Raw genomic sequence first — 22,729 nt, 5'->3', positions numbered from 1 at the left:
CCTGGGTAGGTCCTTTCGAAATGTATCAGAAGATTTCTTCTTGTCTGGGCCTTTTGTTGTAACACCCATTTCTGACTACCTCTGATTCGAGACATTTTATGAAATCGGTCTTCATTTTTTTTTTACTCTGTAAAATGATACTCATATCAAATGCACCATGATTTCACTGTGATAATTGGGTTTACCTTTTGATGGGAATTTTTATGTATGTCAATAGCTGATGATACTTTATAAGAATGTATTTTAATCTGATAAAACATTTAATACATCTTTTGAAATTTCAGGGCGTGCTGATGGTTGGACCCCCCGGCACTGGGAAGACTATGCTAGCTAAAGCTGTTGCCACCGAATGTGGCACAACATTCTTCAATGTTTCCTCTTCTACATTGACATCGAAATATAGAGGTGAATCTGAGAAGTTAGTCCGTCTGTTGTTTGAAATGGTGAGTGATGATCTATATATTCAGATTTCAAAGTACTGTTTGTGTAGGCAAATGATATCCCCATAAATCTAGATCCATTCACCTGGGGATCTGTTTTTAAAAGGGCAAATGGACTTAGAGTTGAACAGTTCTTGACCCATGAGTAAGATATGGGGTAGTGGGTTTTGTGGAGTAGTTGATGTGTGTTTTCCTCTCTGACATAAGAGAAGGCCCTTCAGCATCCTTTCCAGTGAGGGTTGAAGACACTTGGGAATTGTGTATGTTTGATATTTCTGTATTTCTAATGAGCTGGTTGAGCAGAGTATTTTGTAATGTATATTTTAAAAATCAAATTGATCTATCATTGAAGTTTGTTCCTTTTTCATAAGGGATTTGCGGTAGTTATTTAAGAAAGTATGTATGTTTGAGGATGGTGATTGGTAATTTGTCTTTAAAAGGATTTGTATTTTGGAAATTTTCAAATACAGAAAGTATAAATCATAGTATTATGAATCCCCATGTATGTCAGCTACCTTCACCAACCATATAGCTTTTATTTTTAGAAATTTCCTTTATGTGATATAAATGATTTAATCCCTGTTGGTAACCACATGGTGACATTAAAGCAGTGAAAAATTTCTGCTCTTTTTTTTTTACCATTTCCTTAGGAGGAGGAAATGGCATTAAAAAAATCAGATTATCTTATGAGCTCATTAAATGGTTTCTTTAAAATATTTTTCACAAAGGCTAGATTTTATGCACCCACCACAATCTTCATTGATGAGATAGATTCCATCTGCAGTCGAAGAGGAACCTCTGATGAACATGAGGCAAGTCGCAGAGTCAAGTCTGAACTACTCATTCAGATGGATGGTAATTGATATTTAATTACTGTCACCCAACCATTATATTTCCTTTTTGAATTTTGTGGAGATTCATATTGTGGAAATTGTCAGGGAAGGGACTAGAAGGCAGCCCGAATTTATTTGTGATCATTTGTTCATCCCCCCCCATTTGTTCGTGCACTCAGGAAAAGCACTTCTTGCATACCTGTCATGAATCATGTACCATTTCAGGTTCTGAAGTTACAAAGAAAAGGAACGTCATGGTCTGCAAGGACTTAACTATTAAGAGCAGAGATTCCGGAGATGTGGTCCGGGGCCCCAGGACCCCTTTAAGACCCTTTGAAAAGGTCTGCAAAGGCTAAACTATTTTCATGATAATATCAAGGCGTTATTTGCTCTTTCTGATTCTCATTCTCTCCCCGAGAATACAGTGTAGTTTTTCAGAGACTACAAGACATTTAAGATGTCCTAATAGGTGGAAAGTAGAAGCAGATATGAGAATCCAGCTGTTCTCTGTTGAGTCAGACATTAAAGAGATTTACAAAAATGTAAGAAAATGCCACTCTTCTTACTGGTTTTTTTTTGGTTTTGAAAATCATAGTTATTTTTCATAAAATGTTATTTACATTAACAAATAACAGATTCATTATCATATTAAAATGAATTAATATTTTAAAAAATTCTCCATTTTAATTTCTCATGCTAAATATTGATAGTTACATTACACACAGACAAAAGCTCTTTGGAGCTCAATAATTTTTAAGAGTGCAAAAGGAGCCTGAGGGGCGCCTGGGTGGGGCAGTTGGTTAAATGTCTGACTCTCGATTTCAGCTCACGTCGTGATCTCACGGTTCATGGGTTTGAGCCCTGCGTCGGGCAGGCTCTGTGCTGACAGCTCGGAGCCTGCTTGGGATTCTCTCTCTCTCCCCCCCCCCCCCCCTCTGTCTCAAAATAAATAAATAAACTTAAAAAAAATAAAAGGAGCATGAAACCAGAAGGTAGAACCACTGGTCTAGTTGGGAAGCAGGCAACTTAACAATACTTTATAAGTTGTGTGGTAGAACTGACCTCTGGGTGTAGTGAAAACACAGTAGGAAAGGTGCCACCCAGACTAAGGGAATCATGGAAGGAAATAGCTGAGTTGGGCTTTGAAGCTTTGGCAGAAGTTTTTCAGACAAAGGAATGTCAGTGAAGGGAGAGAGTGATGGGCCAGAGCCTTCTTTTAGAGGTTTATTATTCTGGTAGCTGTGTGGTATATGTAAAATGTGTTAATATCCAGAATGTGCTGTTTCAAAACAAATAAGGTTATACACCAGCTATAGATACTTACTGAATACTTGTAGTGTGTGTTCTATATGGTGCCAGGCACTGTAAGATACATAAAACAATGTAGTACAAGTCCTCCCCTCAAAACGTTTATCATTTTAATTTCTGCTAAAGTATGAAAGAAAAGAGTGAGTATGTTATATTTTTGGGGAGGGATCTAGAGGAAACCTATTAGATGTTTTAAAAATATCACTGAATATAAATTTAGCTGAATTTCATCGAGGGGTATTTGTGACTACAGTTCTGTTGCTTATTAGTTGGATAGCTTGATTACTTTTTCTTTCTTTCTTTTTTTTTTTTTTTTGAGAGAGAGAGAGAGAGAGAGAGGGAGAGAGAGAGAAAGAAAGGGCACAAGTAAGTGAAGGGCAGAGAGAAAATCCCAGGAGGGGCAGATAGAAAGATAGAGGGAGAAGAAGAGAGAGAGAAGCGGGGCTACCCAAGCAGGTCTTGAGCTCACCCAGTGTGGGGCTCGAACTCACAAACTATGAGATCATAAAAGTCAGATACTTAACAACTAAGCCACACAGGCACCCTGGAGAGCTTGATTCTTTGTGGCAATGGTTGAATCAGGAGTTTAGTAATAATTTATTAAGAAAATACCGTATTGAACTGGGTTGCTTTAAATTCACTACTTTGCGGGGCGCCTGGGTGGCTCATTCGGTTAAATGTCTGACTTCAGCTCAGGTCACGATCTCATGGTTCGTGGGTTGGAGCCCTGCACTGAACTTTGTGCTGACAGCTCGGAGCCAGGAGCCTGCTTCAGATTCTGTGTCTCCCTCTCCCTCTGCCCCTCCCCACTCACATGTCTCTCTCTCTCTCAAAAAGAAATAAACATTAAAAAAAAATTAAAAAAAAAATAAATTCTCTACTTTGTTATGCCAGGCTACAACTAGAAACTCTTATCAATAAACTTTGTGGAGTTTTTGATGGTTTTTTTTTTTTTTCACTGAACATTTTCCAGAGTTGCCATTGTGTAATCTGAAGCTTCTTATTCTAAAATTTTAATTCTGAAAAAGTAGAACTCAATGTGCATATATTTTGTTTGGTATAAAAAGAAATGCTATTTTCAGTAGTGACTATTAGGTTTATTCTCAAATTTTTTGTTGATTTTTAACAAGTCACTTAGAAGTTTGAAGGATAAAATTGTTGCAGTATATAACCTGCAACAAATGTTATGATTGCATGCTAGGACATTAGTAGATGTGAACCTTTTTATTCTTGAGAAAATAAATTAGACTGACAACTAAAATAAAATTTTTTTTGAGGAACTTCATGATTTAAAAAAATAAGGAATAAAACAGCATAATCTCCCATGCCTTTTCTTTTCAGAGCAAATTAAATCTATATTCATTTTCTTACAGAAAAAAAAATATTTTTCTTATTGGATTAGATGATGTAAATCGTTACCTCCTTGTTTTGTAGTTATCTGTTGATGTATCTGGTTCTGCCACCATACAGAGGTCAGAAGGACTGCATTATTTTCGTCATTGAGCCTATGACGAAGCCTGTGGCTGATGCTTAGAGATGTGAGTTGAATGAAAGAATAAGGAACTGTAAGAAAAACTCCTTCTTTTGCCCTCACCATTTATAGGAGTTGGAGGAGCTTTAGAGAATGATGATCCTTCCAAAATGGTTATGGTATTGGCTGCTACTAATTTCCCATGGGACATTGATGAAGCTTTGAGAAGGAGATTAGAAAAAAGGATATATATACCTCTCCCAACAGGTATGATGCCTTCCTTTTACTATATATATATTTTTATTTTACTTCCTGTTACCTTTTTCCATTTACATAAGAATTTAGTCCATTGGCATTCTACTTAAAGGTTGTAGTATCACAAAACCAATTGGTCTTAAGTGGAAAGAGAGGCCACAGTAGTTCTCTGTTGAGCTCCTTACATTCAGAGCAGTATTCATGTTAATAAATTTGATAGGATATCTAAATTTTTACTTTTATTTTTTTTTGAATGTTAATTTTTGAGAGAGAGAGTTTGCACGCACATGCAAGGGTGGGGGGCGGAGGGGGAGAGATAGAGGGGGACAGAGGATCTGAAGTGGACTCCGAGCTGATAATAGAGAGCCCAGTGTGGGGCTCAAACTCACTAACTGTGAGATCAGGACCTGAGCTTAACCAGCTGAGCCACCCAGGCACCCCTGAATTTTTACTTTTACAGTCCTCATTAAATCTTAAGTGATTAAAAATAAAGATCTCTTGGGATTTTCTTCAAAATATGCTGCTCCGAAAAATATAATTTCATCCTATTGAAGACTGTTGAAATTTTCATAAGTGAATTTTTTCTTTTTATATTGAAATAAAATTTACATAAAATTGAGATAAAATTTAAATCTTAAGTGTGTATTCTGGTGAGTTTTGACAAATGAATATTCCTGTTTAATCGGTACCCTACTGAAGATGTAGGATATTTCTGCACCCAGGAAGTTTCTATGTGCCCCCTACCAGTTAATTCAAACCCTTAATTGGCATTACCTTTCCTGGTTTTTGTCACCATAGATGAATTTTACCTATTATTAAACTTCACATGAATGGAATCGTAATATGTATGTACTCTTGTGTGTCTGTTACTTTCAGGCACCATAATGTTTTGAGATTCATCCACATGGTTACGTGTATTGGTATATCCCTGATATGATTATGCCACAATTTATGTATTCCTTTTTTGGTTGAACGTTTGAGTTATGTCTAGTTTAGAGCTGTTAGGAATGAAGGTGTAAATAATTCTTGTGCAAATCTTTTTGTGGAGGAGTGTTTTGGATTCTGTTGGGTACTATAGCTAAGAATAGAACAGGTGGGTCCTAGGGTAGATATGTATATGTTTAACTTTATAATACCCAAACTTTTCCCAAGTGGTTGTACCATTTTACTCTTTCACCATCAACCAACGAGAATTCCAGTATTTCCACATCCTTGCCAACATTTGGTATGGTCGGTATTTTAATTTTAGTCCTCCTAACAAGTCTGAAATACTCTAATTATGGTTTTAATTTGTGTTTCTCTAATGACTCATGATGTGGAGTGCCTTTTCATGGGCCTGTTGGTCACTGGTATATCTTTTGTGCAGTGTCTTTTCAAGTCCTTTGCTCAGTTTTTAATTGGTTTATTTGTTGTTCTATTAATGCTGTGTAGTTCTTTATCAGATACATACATCATGAACATTTTCTTCCAGTTTGGTTTGCCTTTCAATTTTCTTTATGGTGTCTATTGATAAGGAAAGTTTTAATTAGTTATTTAAGTTTATTTATTTTTTTTCAACTTTTTTTTTAATTTATATTTGGGACAGAGAGAGACAGAGCATGAACGGGGGAGGGGCAGAGAGAGAGGGAGACACAGAATCGGAAACAGGCTCCAGGCTCCGAGCCATCAGCCCAGAGCCTGACGCGGGGCTCGAACTCACGGACCGCGAGATCGTGACCTGGCTGAAGTCGGACGCTTAACCGACTGCGCCACCCAGGCGCCCCTAAGTTTATTTATTTTGAGAGAGAGAGAGAGAGCACGCTCAGGGGAGAGGCAGAGACAGGGAGAGAGAGAGAATCCCAAGCTCTGCACCATTAGCTCTGAGCCCAGTGTGGGGCTCAAACTCACAAACTGTGAGATCATGACCTGAGCAGAAACCAAGAGTCAGATGCTTAACTGACTGAGCCACCCAGGCACCCCTATTTGTTTATTTTGAGAGAGAGAGAGAGAGAATGAGCAGGGCAGGGGCAGAGAGAGAGAAAGGGAGAGAGAGGATCCCAAGCAGTCTCTGCACTATCAGCGCAGAGCCCAATGCGGAGCTTGAAGCCATGAACCGTGAGATCATGACCTGAGCTAAAACAAAGAGCTGGGCACTTCATTGAATGAGCCACCCAGGTGCCCCGGAAAAGCTTTAATTTTGATGGTCTTCTTGTTAAGCTTTTCCTTTGCAGATAGCACTTTTTGTGTCTTAAGAAATCTTTGTTTACTCCAAGGGGCAAAGGTTTTCTCCCATTTTTCTTTTAGAAACTATAGTTAAATCTGTGGTCCATCTTGAAGTAATTTCGTGTGTATAGTATCTCTTAGAGGTTGAGTTTCATTTTTTTCAAATATATATCGAGTTGTTCCAAGCACCATTTGTTGAAAGGAGTTTTCTTTTTATATTTAGTTAGTTTGGCACCTTTGTTGAAAATTATTTTTCTGTGTATTTGTGGGTCTATTTCTCAGTTCTCTGTTCTATTCCATTGACTTAAATAAGTATAAGGCTGTCTAATTAGGTTATCTGATTTTTCTTAAGTTTTGATACCTTGTCTTGAAAAGAATTTGTCCATTTCTTCTAATTTGCCAAATTTATTGGGATTTGACCTAATACAAATGTGCAAGCTGACTAAAGGGTTTATGTGAGGCTGTTGATTTCACGTCTGGTTCTGGAGCCTGAAGTCAGTAGCAAGAGTAGTCAGGAAGACAAGATGAAGTGGTGGAAAGAAAGACAAATTATAACCTCTGGGGATGAACTGGGACCCCATGAGAACATACTGGAACCCATGCTGGGCTCTCATTGCCTCTAAGACTTCCAACTTTGATGACTGGGATGTCCTATTGAAGAAGCTGGTACTGTTTGTAACAGTATCAAATATACACCTAGCTAAGGAGTCAAAAAAGCTGAAGAAAGAAATCTGCCCTAGCAGGGCAGAGCCAGCAGATAAGTGACCGTATGCTTGAGCTGCAAATGCACTTCATATTCTGAACCAATTTTCTGAGTTGATTCATTTCTGCCTTATAAATTTCACCCATAATGACTTATGTGGTGCACACTGAATCAGAACTATTCAGTGAGGAGAATTCTAGGAAATGAAATTACAGCTTTGCTTAAATTGACATAATACAAATCTATACACCTAATTTTTCTTTTATTGTCTGTAGGGTCTATAGTAATGGCTCAGTTTTCATTCCTAAAATTGGTCATTTGTGTTTTATCTTTATTGTTCTTGATCATCTTGCTCTAGAGATTTATCAATGTTACTAATCTTTTAAAAATTCAATATTTTGCTTTGCAACTTTTCTGTTTCCTATGTCATTGATTTTTTTCTCTTATTTTTATCATTTCTCCATTGTACTTTGAGTTTAATTTTCTCTTTCCAAAGTTAGAAATTTATGCTATTGATTTTAAACCTTTCTTCTTTTTTTAATATAAATATTTACAGCTATAAATTTCTCTTTGTGCGCCACTTTGGCTTTATCCCACAGATTTTGCTATAGCATATTTTCTTTATTCAGTTAGAAATATTTTCTAATTTTCCTTTTTTTTTTTTTTGTTTTTGTTTCTTTGACTCTTGGGTTATTTAGAAGTTTGTGGTTTACTGTCCAAATATGTGAGGATTCTCTAGATATCTTCTTGTTGATTTTTAATTCAATTCCATTATAGTCAAGAACTACTCTGTAGAATGTCAATTTTTAAATTGTATTGAATTTATTTTATAATTCAACATATAGTCTTTCTTGGTGACATGTTTTAGTTGCGATTAAATAGAATGTTGTTCTGTGTTTGTTGATTACAATATTCTGTAATTGTTGGTCAGCTCAAGTTAGTGTGATAGTATTGTTCAAATCTTCTAGATTCTTACTGACGTTTTTACTCTAGTTTTTTTTTTTTATCAATTACTGAGAATGGGTTGTTAAACTTTTCAAATATGGTTGTGAATTTGTTTATAACTGTTTGCCCTAATTCTCTCAATTTTTGCTTTATGCATTTTGAAGTTCTGTCATTAGGTACCTAGATAGTTATCGTTGTTATACCTTCTTTGTCTTTCTACCGTTATAAAATATCTCTGTCTCTGGTTACATACTGTGGCTTGATGTTAACTTTTTTTTTAATGTTTATTTTTGAGAAAGAGAGTGAGCAAGGGATGGGCAGAGAGAGAGAGGGAGACAGAGGATTTGAAGTGGGTTCTATGCTGACAGCAGAGAACCCGATGCAGGGCTTGAACTCACAAACTGTGAGATTATGACCTGAATCAAGTTGGATGCTTAACCAACTGAGCCCCCCAGACACCCCAGCTTGATGTTTACTTTGATATTAATACAGCCTCACCATCTTTCTTCTGCTTACTGTTTGTATATCTGCTTTCTTCTTTAATTTTCACCCTGTCCTTATTTTTACAGTGTAGTTCTTGTAGACAGCATATCGTTGGGTCTTGCTATTTATCTAGTTTGTCTCTGTTTTTTAATTGGAGTATTTAGTCCATTTAAGTATAATGTAATTATTGATATGGTTATGTTTAAGTGTGCCATTTTGTTTGTTTCTCTGTACCTCTTCTCCTAATTTCTTTTGATAATTGATTTTTTATACACTTTAATTCCTTTATTGGATTTTTTTACCTGTACCTATTTTTTTAGCAGTTAACCTAGGGATTATAATATGTACCTGTAACTTCTCACAGTCAATTTAAAGCTAATACTGTACCACTTCATGTAAAATATAATAACTGTTTGCCTCCCTTTGCCTTTGTGCTCTTTTGTCATGTATTTTACACCTACATTCATTGTAGATCCCACAATATAATGAGATTTAAATTGTCAGTTTAAACTTAAGAGGAGCACAAAAAAGTAGTGTTTTTCATTTACCTACATATTTAACACCCCCGCTGCTCTGCTTTTCTTTTTTAAGGTCCAGATTTTCATCTGGGTCTATCTCCCATTTGTCTGGAAAACTTTCTGTAACATTTCTTCTGGTTTAAGGTCTGCCAGCATCAAGTTCAGTTTTTGTTATCTGAAATGTCTTTATTTCACCCTTATTTCTGAAGGATATTCTTGATCGATAAATAATTCTGGGTTGGGAAGTTTTTTTGTTTTGTTTTTTCTTTCATTACTTATGAGGATATCATTTTGTCATCTTCTGGCCTCCACTGCTTTTTGCTGTGAGGTTAGCTTTCATTCATCTCATTGTATATATAATGTGTTTTTCCCGCCTGGCTATTGTTTTTCAAAATCAGCTTTATCAAAGAATGATTTATATGTAATAAACTTTATCCACTTACAATGTGATGATGTTGACAGTTGTATACAGCATGAAACCATACCCCAATCAGGGTCCAGAACGTATCTTTCATTATGATAGGATTTCTTGTGCCCCTTGGTCTGTTCTTCTTTCTTCCCAACACCTTCTACCTCAGGCAACCACTGATCTGATCTTTGCCATTCTAATTTTGAATTTCATAAGTAGGATCATACAGTATGAATTATTTTGGACTGTCTTCTTCAGCATAATTGTTTTGGGATTTATCATTGTTATTTTTTTACTGGTGAGTAGTATTTCCTTTTATGGCCATATTACAGATTATTTATCCATTCTCTTATTGATGGACATTGCGTGGTTTTTGTTTTGAGACTGTTGTAAATAAAGCTGCTGTCAACATTCATGTTCAATTCTTTGTGTGGACACGTTTTCATTTCTTTTGGATAAATACCTACCAGTGAAATAACTGGGTCATGTGGTACTATATGTTTAACTATAGCGAACGGGTTGGATTTTCTTAAGTGGTTGTCCTCTGGTTGTTTTTAAGAGATTGTGTTTATCTTTTTGTTTTCAGCAGTTTTACTATGATGTACCTCTGTGGAGTTTTCCTTTTATTTATCCTATATGTATGTTGGACTTTGATATTGTTTCATAGGTCACTGGGACTCTCTTACATTTTTTTTCAGTCTTATTCAGATGGATAATTTCTGTTCATTTATATTCATGATCATTGACACTTTCTTCTGCCATTGCCTAATCTGCTTTCAATCTTGTCCAGTGAATTTTTCATTTCAGATATATTTTGTAAATCTAGCATTTCCATTTGGTTATTGTTTATAGTCTCCATTATTTTGCTGGGATTCCTCATCTCTTCATCCATTTTGTCCATCTTTTCCTTTAATTCTTTGAGATTTTCCTTTCAAAAGGTGGAACTTCCTTCCCTCCCTTTGAAAATGGATTGGATTTAGTGATTTGTTTCTAAGGAATAGAATATGGCAGAATGATGCTATCTATATATGACTTCCAAGGCCAGATCATAAAAAGGATAGTTTCTGCCTGGCTCTCCCTCTTTCAGATTATATGCTTTTGGGGAGGCCAGCTGCCACACCATGAATTCATGAATTCAAAGAACCTGTGAGAAGGAACTAACATGTCCCACCAAGAGCCAACACCAGCTTTTCTGTTATGTGAGTTAGCTGCCTTTGGATGACTGTAGGCCTGGCCTGTACCTTGACTGAAATTTCATGAGAGGCCCTGTATTAGTCAGGGTCTCTAGAGAAACAGAACCAATAGAAAATGTGTATAAAGAGACAGATTTATTTTAATGAACTAGCTCATGGAATTACAGAGACTGTCAAGTTTAAAATCTTCAGGGTAGGCTGGCAGGCTGGAGACTCAGGGTAGAGTTGATGTCACAATTAAAGTCTGAAGGCCCTTTTTGGGCACAATTCCCTCTTGCTCTGGGCAGGTCTGGCTTTTGTTCTGTTCAGGCCTTCAACTGATTAGATGTGGCCCATCTGCATTATGGAGGGCAGTCTGCTGACTGAATCCACTGATTTAAATACTAACATCATACAAAAACATCTTTACAGGAACATCTAGAATAATGTTTGACAACATATCTGACACAGTGGCCCAGCCAAGTTCACATAAAATTAGCCATCATAGGCCCTAAGCTAGAGCTTTCTAGCTAAGCTTCTCCCAAATTCCTGATGCACAGAACCTATGAAGGTAATAAATTGTTATTTTAGGCCACCATGCTTTAGTGTAACTTTTTCATTCAGAAATAGATAATTGGGGGACACCTAGTGGCTCAGTCGGTTGAGCTTCCAACTCTGGCTCAGGTCATGATCTCTCAGGTCATGAGTTCAAGCCCCGCGTTGGGTTCTGTGCTGGCAGCTTGGAGCCTGAAGCCTGCTTCCGATTCTGTGTCTCCCTCTCTCTCTGCCCCTCCTCCACTCGTACTCTGTGTGTGTCTCTCTCTCAAAAAATAAACATTAAAAAATATTGTAAAAATAAGGAAATAGATCATTGATATACTACTTTAGAGTTTTTGTCAGCTGATTCTTATATGTGGAACACAGTTTCTATTGGCTGCTTTTTAATTTTCTTGACTGCGGGTCACCTTTTCTGTTTCTTCACATGTTCAGTAATTTTTATTGTATATTTTACACTGTGGAGAGTCTGGATCATGTTGTTTTTCTTTGAAGGGTACTGAATTTTATTCCAGCAGGCACTCAAATTTTTGGCAGAACTTAAGAAAAAGCCAATTTACAGGTACTTGCTGTCTCTTGGCTAATGCATGAAAAAAGTTGCCTCTTCTCTTTTGTTTTATATTTGTTTACCATAAAAAGACAAGTCTGGTACCAGTTTTTTCCTGATGATCAGAAGTGGAAGCCTCACCTATGACTTTTGGAACTTAATTTTTATAACATCTTCCTTACTCACTTTTGTGACTCGATCTCCAAGCTCTATAGTGTAATTAATTGGCTCACAGATTCCATCTCGCGTTGTCTTTCCTGCCTGCTACTATGTATATACCATTAATTCTAATAATCTTGTTAACTTAAAAAGAAAAATGTTCTTCTTCTTAAAACATGCTTAAATTACTAGTTGAATTTACAACAATAATAAACTTATTTAAAGCACTAATGGAAGTGGTTCAATTTAGAACCTGGAAGCTGTTCTGGAATATTACACCTCCCAGAATCAGCTCCTTAGTGCCTGGCTTGATCTCATATTAGCCGCATGAAATTTTGAAATTTGAGTGGTTTGTTACAGTTTCTGATTTACTGTTTCTTTACTTTCTCTTTGTTCCTCTTTTTACTCTTCCTTGTTTTCTAAAACAAATCTCTCTATGCTATCTAGTATATTTGTATGAAATGAGTTTCAACTTTACTACTGTATACAATGATTGTAAATAAGAAATTAATGCTAATGGGGGAAAATAAAAGTTTTACTACTTGAACTGACACCATTTAAACTTTTGTACTTTGAACTTTAATTTACCATGATAGGGAGAAAAAAATGTAACTAGAAAAATAGTTGATGGTAGCAATTTTATGAACTGCTAAGGAGAACTTAGGTGTTGGGGAGAAACACATACTTTATGATACAAAGGTAGGAACTTAGCTTTCCTTGAAATATTGGCAAAGAAAATAGATTTGGCTGACTGAAGGGTTTTCTTCTAAACTTGTTTTCCCTTATGAAAACGTTGTATCCATTGTAGGTAATCACTTTTGAGTGCTTCTGTCTGCTCATTACTAGTCTGAAGGTCTGTACCTGTGACCACAGAACTTGAGAAATCGCTTTCTCCTAAAGTGCATCCAAACAGATCATCGTAATTAGAACTCCACTCTTTTTCTTTCATCCGTATTAATTCAGTAGGTGTTTATGTAGCTCTTTGCTATTAGAAAGACATTTACTGGGTTCTGTGGGAATATAAAGATAAGTAATGGACAGGCCTCATCCTTGGAGAACTCACTTTGTAGTTGGAAAGTAGGCATACGCTTAACCTAACTGCAGGGAAAACAGTGTAACATGCGGTGCCATTGTTCTCCGTGGTACTTTTCCTTTTCTTTTTAAAGTTTTTGTTTAAATTCCAGTTGGTTAATATAGAGTGTCATATTAGTTTCAGGTGTACAATACGGTGATTCATGACTTCCATACAACATCCGGTGCTCATCACAAGTGCCCTCCTTAATCCCCATCACCTATTTAACCCATCCCCCACTCTGGTCCATGGTACTTCGGAGTGGAGAATGAGGACTGATAAATTCGGACTGAGGTGCTTTGGGGAGACTTCATGGAGGAAGTTGCATTTTCACTCATTTCCAAAGAGAAAAACAGAAAAAAAAAAAAAAGAGAAAAACAGAAACAAAGGTGTGGTTGCTTGAAAACGAATAGATAGATAGCTCTTGTGGCTGAAGCATCTGGTAGGATAGAAGGGTCTGGAATAGACAAAACAGCAACATGTGGAAAGATCTGAAAGAATGATACAGCAATCTAGGGTAAAATTAATGGCAAGAAGAGATTATATGGAAGTAAAAAGAAGTTGGAGGACATTTTATGAACACAAGCAACCTATGAAAGTAAAATTTTAGTTGGAAAAGGCGAAAAGTAAAACAATGAGAATAGATAATACCAAAGCCACCCGGAGGCCCCGGCTGGAGCTGTCTTGCTGGAGCACTTTCATGTTATCTCTGGTCATTCCATTGGCCCAGGCTGCTCCGGGCGCGGTGGCTTCAAGACAGTCCGATTTCATACGTGGTGGCCGTGGCTCCAGACGTTCCGCTAGGGGCGTTGCTTTTTATAACCTAGCCTTACAGGTCATATAGTGTCACTTCTCCTGTACCCTGGGTCGAAGCATTTACAAGCCCACCCATTTTCAAGAGGTGGGAATTAGACTACCTCTGGGTGGGAGAGCGTCAAGACCGCACCGCCGAAGCGTGTGTGGGATGAGAGAGACTCTCGCAGCCATCCTGGGAAGTACGACCTGCCATAGTTACCAAAAGGCAAAACAGCAGGCCCGGGTGGAGCTTGGCCTTACATAAGTCTCTTCCTTCACTTTATGCATCTAAGTTATGGCAGCAACCGCCTGATCAGCTTAATGAACTCCCTTTTTCAGCCCCTTTCATTTAATTATATTTTGCTTTAGAATAACCTCCCTGAATCATTAAAGCATCATAGAGTCTCTTAGAGCTGAGTCTAATTTTCCATCACATCAGGGTCAGAGTTCTTTGTTTGGTTGTGCGTGCGTGTGTGTGTGTGTCTGTGTGTGTGTGTTTACCATAAGTTCTTATCTGTCTTATTTATATCTGTCTTATTTCTATTTATTTTTATTTATTTATTTATTTATTTATTTATTTATTTATTTATTATCTTATTTATATCTTATTTATTTATTATTTATTTATTTATTATCTTATTTATATCTGTCTATTTGTGTTTCTCAGTCCTCTTTTGTACTTTTCTACTTACCATCCTCCCTCCCCGCCTCTGGTATATATATGTGCTTCTTTCTACTTCCATGTCATTATTTATGGTACTCCCATTTCCAGATTTTCTCCCTTTTCCACTCTATTTAAATTTTATTGGGGCACCTGGCTGGCTCAGTCAGTAGAGCATACGACTCTTGATCTCAGGGTTGTACGTTCGAGCCCCACATTGGCTGTAGAGATTACTTAAATAAAACTTAAAAAAAAATTATTGGTTTTTCAAAGTTGGCATTAAAGCATCTCATTCTGTGAAGGCTTCTTTTGGCCTGGCCTGTCTCCTTTGTGTAGACTTCACTTCCCTGGGTTATCTGTCTCCCAGATGTTCCTTAATAGAAGGGATCTATCTGGCTTTTCTCTGTCTCCCTCTAATCTTGTTTGTCGATTGACTGATGGTGGTGGTGGGTGGGTGCGGGGGCAATGAACAATTTTTTGAGTGCTGACTGTGGGCCAGGCTTTACATCTATTAACCCATTTCCCCCTCACAACAGTCTTATGTGGTAGATTCTGTTCTTATCTTTATTTGACATGTGAGGAAACTGAGGCACCGAGAGGTTAAGTATCCTACCCAGTGAGGCAGAGCAGGGCAGTGAACCCAGGCGGTCTGGCCCCAGAGTGTGCACTCGTGTTCTTCTGCACTGGACCTCCAAGTGTGCTCAGGGAAGTTGTTATTACAAGAAGTGTATGATCCTTTTAACAATGTTTATTTAAATTTAGAATGTATATTAACTTGGTTATGTAGTATTGGTGGTTCTTGACTATTAACCTATTAATTACTTGTTAAATCCTTTCACAAGGTTATTAAATATCATTCATACAGTTTTATAGAGCTGATAAATCCTACTTGGAACCTTCTAACAAACCACTGATACAAGCAGAATTAGAAGTCACTTTCCCCAAATTATAGTTACGAGGGAAAAGGATGCTTCCAACTAGGGCTTCAGTACTGGCTTATACTCCAGAGTTCATTTAAGGTGACTGTCGGGAACTTTCTTTCTATGGGATAATACAGTATATTAAACTTGGCATTTGAGTTCTTAGGGCAGGCTGCAGTTAAACATTCTGATTTCCAAATACAATGAATTCTAGCATCAGGACTAAAAGAGCAAAGTGATCTTTGTTCACTAACATTCACACTAACACGTTGTGTGTGGAGCACTATGAAGTCACGCTTACGTTAAGTTTGGAGTTCTTACGGAGGCATCGGGAGCACCGCCACTTTGTGTAGCAGCAGACCTGGGAGCTTCCTGCCCCTCCCTCTTTTTCCCCACCCCCCTCGGGCTGGCCACCTGAGTACAGGACTTCTTTGGCCCCATACCTCAAATGATGGGCCTGCTGGCTGGGGATGGACAAAGATAAGGAGCCTCCTTACTTCCAAATTAGGGAATTCTGGAGGTAAAGATTGCCTAGTCACACTCTTTTTTTCTGGCGATCCCAGATAATGCGTGCTTGCTTCTCTTTCCACTGTGGCTGCCCTTTGCGTTGCTTTGCTCTTGTCTTACTTTGTGTGAGTGAGAAATAGAACTCACAATGGAAGCGTATTAAAATTTAGTTCAATCTATCCAATAATTGGCAAACAGGCAGATAACTACCTCTGTAGCTCAAGAAATGGAACGTTATCAGACTTCAGAAGCTCCCAGTATGTTCTTTCCCTAGCACAGCTCCCTTCTTGCCCCCTACTGGTAATCACTGTTATTCCTTTTATGGAAATACTTTGTTTGTTTCCCTTATAATTTTCTCGCCTAATAATATATCCCCAAAGTTTAACCTTTTTTTTTTTTTTTTTTTTTAACTTAAATGGAATCACACTGATTGTGTTCCTCTGTAGTTTGCTTCTTTGGCTCCAGTACATTTTTAAGATTCATCCATATTACGATTTCTAGATGCTGTTCATTTTTGTTGCTTATAGCATTCCATTGTATCAGTCAGCAAGGTATGCCACAACAAGGTACCACGGACTGGGTGGCTTAAACAGAAATTTATTTTCTCAGGCTACAAGGCCAAGGTCAAGCAAGGTGTCCTTTCATTCTGGAGCCTCTTTCCTTGGCCTGTAGGTGGCCATTTTCTTCCAGTGTCTTCAGGTGGTCTTCCTCCGTGTGTGCACGTGCGTGTGTGTGTGTTGTGTCCTAATTTCCTCTTCTTATAAAGATACCGGTCAGACTGGATTAGGGCCCACCCATATGACCTCGTTTTTACTTTAATTACCTCTTTAAAGGCCCTATCTCCAAATACAGTCACATTCTGAAGTATTGAAGGTCAGGGCTTCAACATAAGACTTCAGTAGGAGGGACACAATTCGGCCTGTGATAGCCATTGTGTGATTGTACCACGATTATCCATCATATTATTTGGTGGACATTTTGGTTCTTTCCAGTTTTAGGCAATTACGAATAGTGCTGCTATGAATATTTTTATACTTGTATCATGGTGAAAACGTCTAAGCTTCCTTAGGTTAAGATGCCGCATTCCATCCTTGCAGCGAATTGCGGGTCAGGCTGCGTAGCTGGAACAATAGTCGATAAATCCTGTCTGTCTTCCCAAGTGGTTGTTGCACTTTAGACTTCTACCCGCAAGGTGTGAGAGTTCCTATTGCTTCCCATTTTTCCAAAACGTAGTGTTTTCCAAAACCTCAGCCTTTTTCGTTTATACCAGCCTCTTGGTGTGCAGTGCTATCTCACTGTGGTTTAATTTTTATTCTCTTCATTATTAAATACAGTAAAGCCTTGGTTTATGGGCATAATTCGTTCTGGAAACCTGCTTGTAATCCAAAGCACTTGTCTGTCAAAGCGAATTTCCAGAACCATTGGCTCAGTTGTGATCCTGTGACATTTGGTGTCACGTACTGCTCGTTTTGCAAGACGTCGCTCGTTTATCAAGTCAAAATTTATTCGAAATGTTTGCTCGTCTTGCGGAATGCTCGCAGAACAAGTCACTTACGTTCCAAGGTTTTACTGTAATTTGAATATATTTTCCTTTATTTATTAGCCACTTGGATTTTGTTGTTATATATCTGTTCAAGTCTTTTGCCCATTTTTCTTAATTAGGTGGTCTGATCTTTTTTTAGTTTTTGTAGGAGTTCTTTAAATATTCTGGATATAAGAACTTTGTTACTTATATACATTGTAAATATCTTCTCAAACTCTGTAGCTTGTGTGTTTTCACTCTATTTAGAGAGTCTTTTGATGAATTAGAGTTCTTAATTTTAATGTGGTCAGTTTATCAATCTTTTCCTTTATGGTCAACTTTCTGAATATATATATATATATATATATATATATATATATATATATATGTCTTAAGAATATTCACTCTGAAGTCATTAAGATATTTCCTGTTTTATCTTTTAAGATGCTCATAATTTTTGCATTTTACATTTAGGGTAGTAATATATCTGGCACTGATTTTTATGTATGGTACGAGGTAGAACCCAGTTTCATCCCCCCCCCCTCCCCCCCAGTAAATAGCAGTTCTGGGATCCTTTCTCCCACTGCTGGAACCACCTGTGTCATAAATCAGGTATCCATAGTGTATGCTTTGATCTACTTCTAGGCTTCCTATTCTGTATCATTGATCTATTTACCTGAGTCCTAATGCTTTGTAATAAGTCTTACATTCTGATAGAGCAGTTCCTCCCATCTTACTGTTTTTCCAGACTGTCTTAGTTGTTCTTGTTTCTTTCCATTGCCATAAACATTTCAGTATCTGACTGTTCAGATCCACAAACAAAATTGTTGTGGCCTTTACTGGAATGCAAAAGCATTTTTATATGCTGTATGATCATTTGGAGGAATTGTCAATGTCATGAAATACAAAACAAACATCGGGGAACTGCTTTAGATTAAAGAAGACTAAAGAGATAAGCGAGAAGACTAAAGAGATAACTAAATACAATGTGTGATGGTTTTTAAGAAAGTTATAAAGTCCTGGGGAAAATGGGGACATTTTAATCTGGATTGTCTATTAGATGATTCTAATGTACCAATGTTAAATTTCCTGGCAAGTGTGATAGTTGAATGGATACCTTTGTTCTTAGGATGTACATGCTGAAGAATTTAAGATGAAGTGTGATTGTCTACAGCTAGCTCCCAATTCAGGAAGCAGTGGGGAGGAGGAGAAGGGAGTGATAATGGCAAAATGTTGACAATTGATGAGTCTAGATGGAAAATAAATGGGTGTTCATTGATTTTTTTTTTAAACTGTAGATTTAAAATAAATCTAAACTTTTCAAAAGAAAAGTTGGAGAAAATTAAATTTAATTTGATATATCAGGAAATAGTAGAAAGCCAGATCCAACCTAAGTTTGCGTTCTCTTAGTGTGCTGTATTAAATAGCGAATTTGCCACTAAAACTGATGGTAAAAAAAGCAAGCATGATTGGTTATTTAAATAATTCTGTACTTCATTAGAGCTTACACAATACACATTCTCATCGTACTGGAACATTAGATGTCTGTGGGCTAGCTCTCCAAGTGAAAATACGTTAATATGTTTTTTGCGACAATTGCCGATTTCCTCTATCATAGGAAATCTTTTCTATATCACACTAAAAGGTGAGCAAAGTGATTCACAGGAGTTAGTCCACGTAGTCTATAGTTTTATAAAACTAGGCCAAATGTTGTTTTACTAAAAGAATGTCTGGTACTTGCATATTAATGTTGAATATTAATGATTTTATTTTTAATAAGGATTTTATTTTTCATGAGGGATCACAAACCCTTTGTTTTCAAATCTGTATTTCACAATCTTCTTCACAACTTTTTGAATATATATGTTTATATCTTAAGAATATTTACTCTGAAGTCATTATATTTCCTATATTTCACAATCTGTGTTTAAAACTCTCAGTTTTGTTTCAATTTTTAGTTATTGAGCCCAGGCACATAGGAAGTTAAATAATTCTGAGTCATGCAATGAGTTGGTGATACTAGGTGAACTCAAGTTATTGACTCCTTTTTGCATTAGTCTCTTTCTTTTCCTAAATGTTGGTATGCGATTTCTCATCAAAATGATTTGTGAAGTAAAACATCTAACAGTAACAACAAAAAAATCTTTTAACAGCAAAAGGAAGAACTGAGCTTCTGAAGATCAATCTTCGTGAGGTTGAACTGGATCCTGACATTCAGCTGGAAGATATAGCAGAAAAGATTGAGGGCTATTCTGGTGCTGATATAACTAATGTTTGCAGGTATTTTTTTTTTAATAGTCTGTGACTTTTAGATATCAGGTATAGATTTGACATGAGGACTGGTCTTAAAGGCAGTATAGTTATTAAAACCTTTGACGTGAAAGCAGCAGTCCATTTCCTTGAAATGGTTTCTCATTTGTCTTCTTTTTTTTTTTTTTTTTTTTTTTTACATAGCTTCATTGGTCATTGTTAGATGAATAAATACATAACAATATGGTCACCTTTTCTGTCTTTGGTTTTTAAGAAATTTTACTTGGTAATAATGATTTTGACAAGCTAAGGTCAGTTTAGCCCTAAATTGGAGCCTAGCTGCATCAACATAAAATAATATTTCGTTTTGGTTAGTAGTATTTTACCACATGCAGAAGAGCAAGCAAAGTTGATCAATTTAAGCTGGGAAATATATAATATATACTTACATATTTTAGTAACATCATAATTTAGTGACATCATAATTTGTAGATAATTCACATCACCCAATCCTCTTAAGCTGGGAAATATATACTTATATCATGTTATATAAGTATATATTACATATTTCCCTTTCAATTTAGTGACATAATAATTTATAGACAATTTACATCACTCAAAGAAGAGGATTTTCTTTTCTTTATTTGGGGGGGGAGGGGAGAGTGCAAGTGGGGGAGGAACAGAGCTGGAGACAGAGGATCAGAAAGGGGGTCCGTGGCGACAGGCTGACAGCAAGCAAGCCCGATGTGGGGCACGAACCCACGGACCGTGAGATCATGACGGGAGCCGAAGCCAGACACTCAACCCACTGAGCCACCCAGGCGCCCCAAGAGGATTTTCTTTTAGTTGTCACCTTCTTAACTGTACTGAAATTGACATCAGTAGCCTTTCTTTAAAACTATAACATCTGTTGTTTCTCACTCTAGATACTAGTATTTTTCATGTGCATCTAAGTTTAGCGGCACATAATCTCACAGTAGTTTCTAGTATCACTATAATAAAATATATAAAAATTTGAAGTTTTGGTTGGGTTGGCTTCCTATTCGCTTTTCCGTGAGCATTATCTGCCTCTTCGAAACCTTGATAATAATTTACAGTTGATCAGAGTGGAGCTGAAAATAAGATCTGGAAGAGCTAGATTTTATCCCTTTAGTAGCCCAGCAATGCTCCATGTGGAGAATTCCACATCCACTATATGTAGATACATTCATGTTCCAAAGAAGGAGTTTCCTGGCTTTACCTCCTCTAATTAGGTTATAGACAAACTGGTATGAGATTTGAATTATGTTAACCTTAGCCATGTGTTCATTTTCAAGTATGCAATTCAGTAGTTCACAATTCACTTCTGTTTCCTAACTTTCTTGGCTGTCTTTGAAGAGCAAGTGAGGAAAAGGAAATTTGGTACTAGCTGAGCCTAACCTAGGCTTTTTGGATTCATTAATAGTACATTTTGTGTTTAAGTCATTTACATCCTGTTTTAACCTTTCTTGCACCCTCAGATAGCTCTAAAATGGGAAATTCTGAGCAGCATCGTAAAAACATAGAAAATGATCTTTTGAATGTTTTGTGTTAACTTTCTTACAGTTGAAAGTGTTTAAAACATTTACATCAGTATGTATTCACTGATTTTGTATGTTTTTAGGGATGCCTCTTTAATGGCAATGAGACGGCGAATCAATGGCTTAGGTCCAGAAGAGATCCGTGCACTTTCTAAAGAGGAACTTCAGATGCCCGTTACCAAAGGAGACTTTGAATTGGCTCTTAAGAAAATTGCTAAGTCTGTCTCTGCTGCAGACTTGGAGAAGTATGAAAAATGGATGGTTGAATTTGGATCTGCTTGAATTTCTGTCAGCTCTTTCATTTCTGGTATTTTTACTTATAAAATGTGAAGAAATTCCCTGCAGTTTTTTTTAAAAACAGGTTTAAAACTTCTCATTGGAGAGATTTTTCCCTTACAGGAAAAAAAAAAGAAAAACCCAAACCACCGAGAGTATAACCGTAGTTGAGAAATGAGAAAAGCTTACATAGAGAGCCTGGTAGTCTCCACCACCTGGCTTTGCGCTGGTATCCACGTGTGCACATGTGAATAGTGCACATCCAAACCAAGGTGTCAGGGAGGCCGAAGGAAGCGCTCCGCGTGCTCTTGTAGAAACTTGTTTACAAAAGGTTTAGAGGGACCTCTTTTTCTCACGTGCGTCTGTTGGCTTTTTTTGCTTTGTTTTCTTCTATTCTTTGCTCTGAACACGAGGGACCTAGATACGTCGACTTTTAACAGCCACACTGCGTTTGCGTCAAATTCCTCGTTCGTTGTTAAAAACGAGAGTTTGGAATTAAATAATGAACTTGTTAGTTAAGCCTTTAGAATTCAACTCTTACTGTTGCCGTCCATCATATGGTTGAATTTTAACCCTTCCTCCCCCCACCATTTCTTCTGTTAGCCATCTCATCATTTCTTCAGCTTTACATATCCTCATGCCTCGTGGTCTTTGAGACGTTTTGTCAGGTGGTGTCTCTGGGCTTCAGTATTTTTTGCTGGTACTTAACATTTCACGTTGGAAGGATGAGAAGAATGTAGTGATTGCATCAGATGCATTTCTTCATCCTAGACTTCTGGGTTTGTTTTCGCTTTTCTTTCAATACATTCAAATAGATAAGACCTTTACTTTCCTCAGCTCTAGCAATGTTTGATTTTTGCTGAACTTGACTTTCATATACTAAATAAATGCGTGGGTGTTCGAAACAAGTCCACTCTTTTGTGGCTAATGCAAAATAAAACAAAAATCGTTTTAATTATCCAGATAGCTTGTTTAACACAATAACATTGTACATAATGAGTGATGTTCATTTGAAAACTTTAGAATTATTCCTTGTCTAGGTTGAGAACTTGTACACCGCAGTGTACATTAGGATAAGATTAGGATAGAAATCTGACATGCACATGTCACGGTCAAAAGAGGCCAGAGAAAGTAGATGTGTCTAATCACGAGTAAAATATCCTGGTG

General features: G+C 37.0%; 1 protein-coding gene across 13 annotated transcripts in view; it reads left to right on the top strand.

The window, feature by feature from the left end:
* KATNAL1 (katanin catalytic subunit A1 like 1) overlaps window positions 1-22,729 on the top strand; it is a 109,367-nt gene that overhangs the window by 62,054 nt on the left and 24,584 nt on the right. For all 13 annotated transcript variants that reach the window (XR_006220065.1, XR_006220049.1, XR_006220030.1 and 10 more), the window contains 5 exons: window positions 285-443; window positions 1,169-1,295; window positions 4,185-4,319; window positions 19,631-19,757; window positions 21,370-21,593. Coding sequence is in view for 1 of the 13 variants with exons in the window: in XM_042992789.1 (XP_042848723.1) it covers window positions 285-443; window positions 1,169-1,295; window positions 4,185-4,319; window positions 19,631-19,757; window positions 21,370-21,568 (747 nt within the window). In the remaining 12 variants the exon portion in view is untranslated. The remainder of the gene's footprint in view (window positions 1-284; window positions 444-1,168; window positions 1,296-4,184; window positions 4,320-19,630; window positions 19,758-21,369; window positions 21,594-22,729) is intronic.

This window comes from Panthera tigris, chromosome A1, assembly GCF_018350195.1.
Source record: "Panthera tigris isolate Pti1 chromosome A1, P.tigris_Pti1_mat1.1, whole genome shotgun sequence".
Classification (NCBI taxonomy): Eukaryota; Metazoa; Chordata; class Mammalia; order Carnivora; family Felidae; genus Panthera; species Panthera tigris.
The sequence above is the reverse complement of the archived record's forward strand: the minus strand, read 5'-3'. Positions and strand labels throughout refer to the sequence as shown.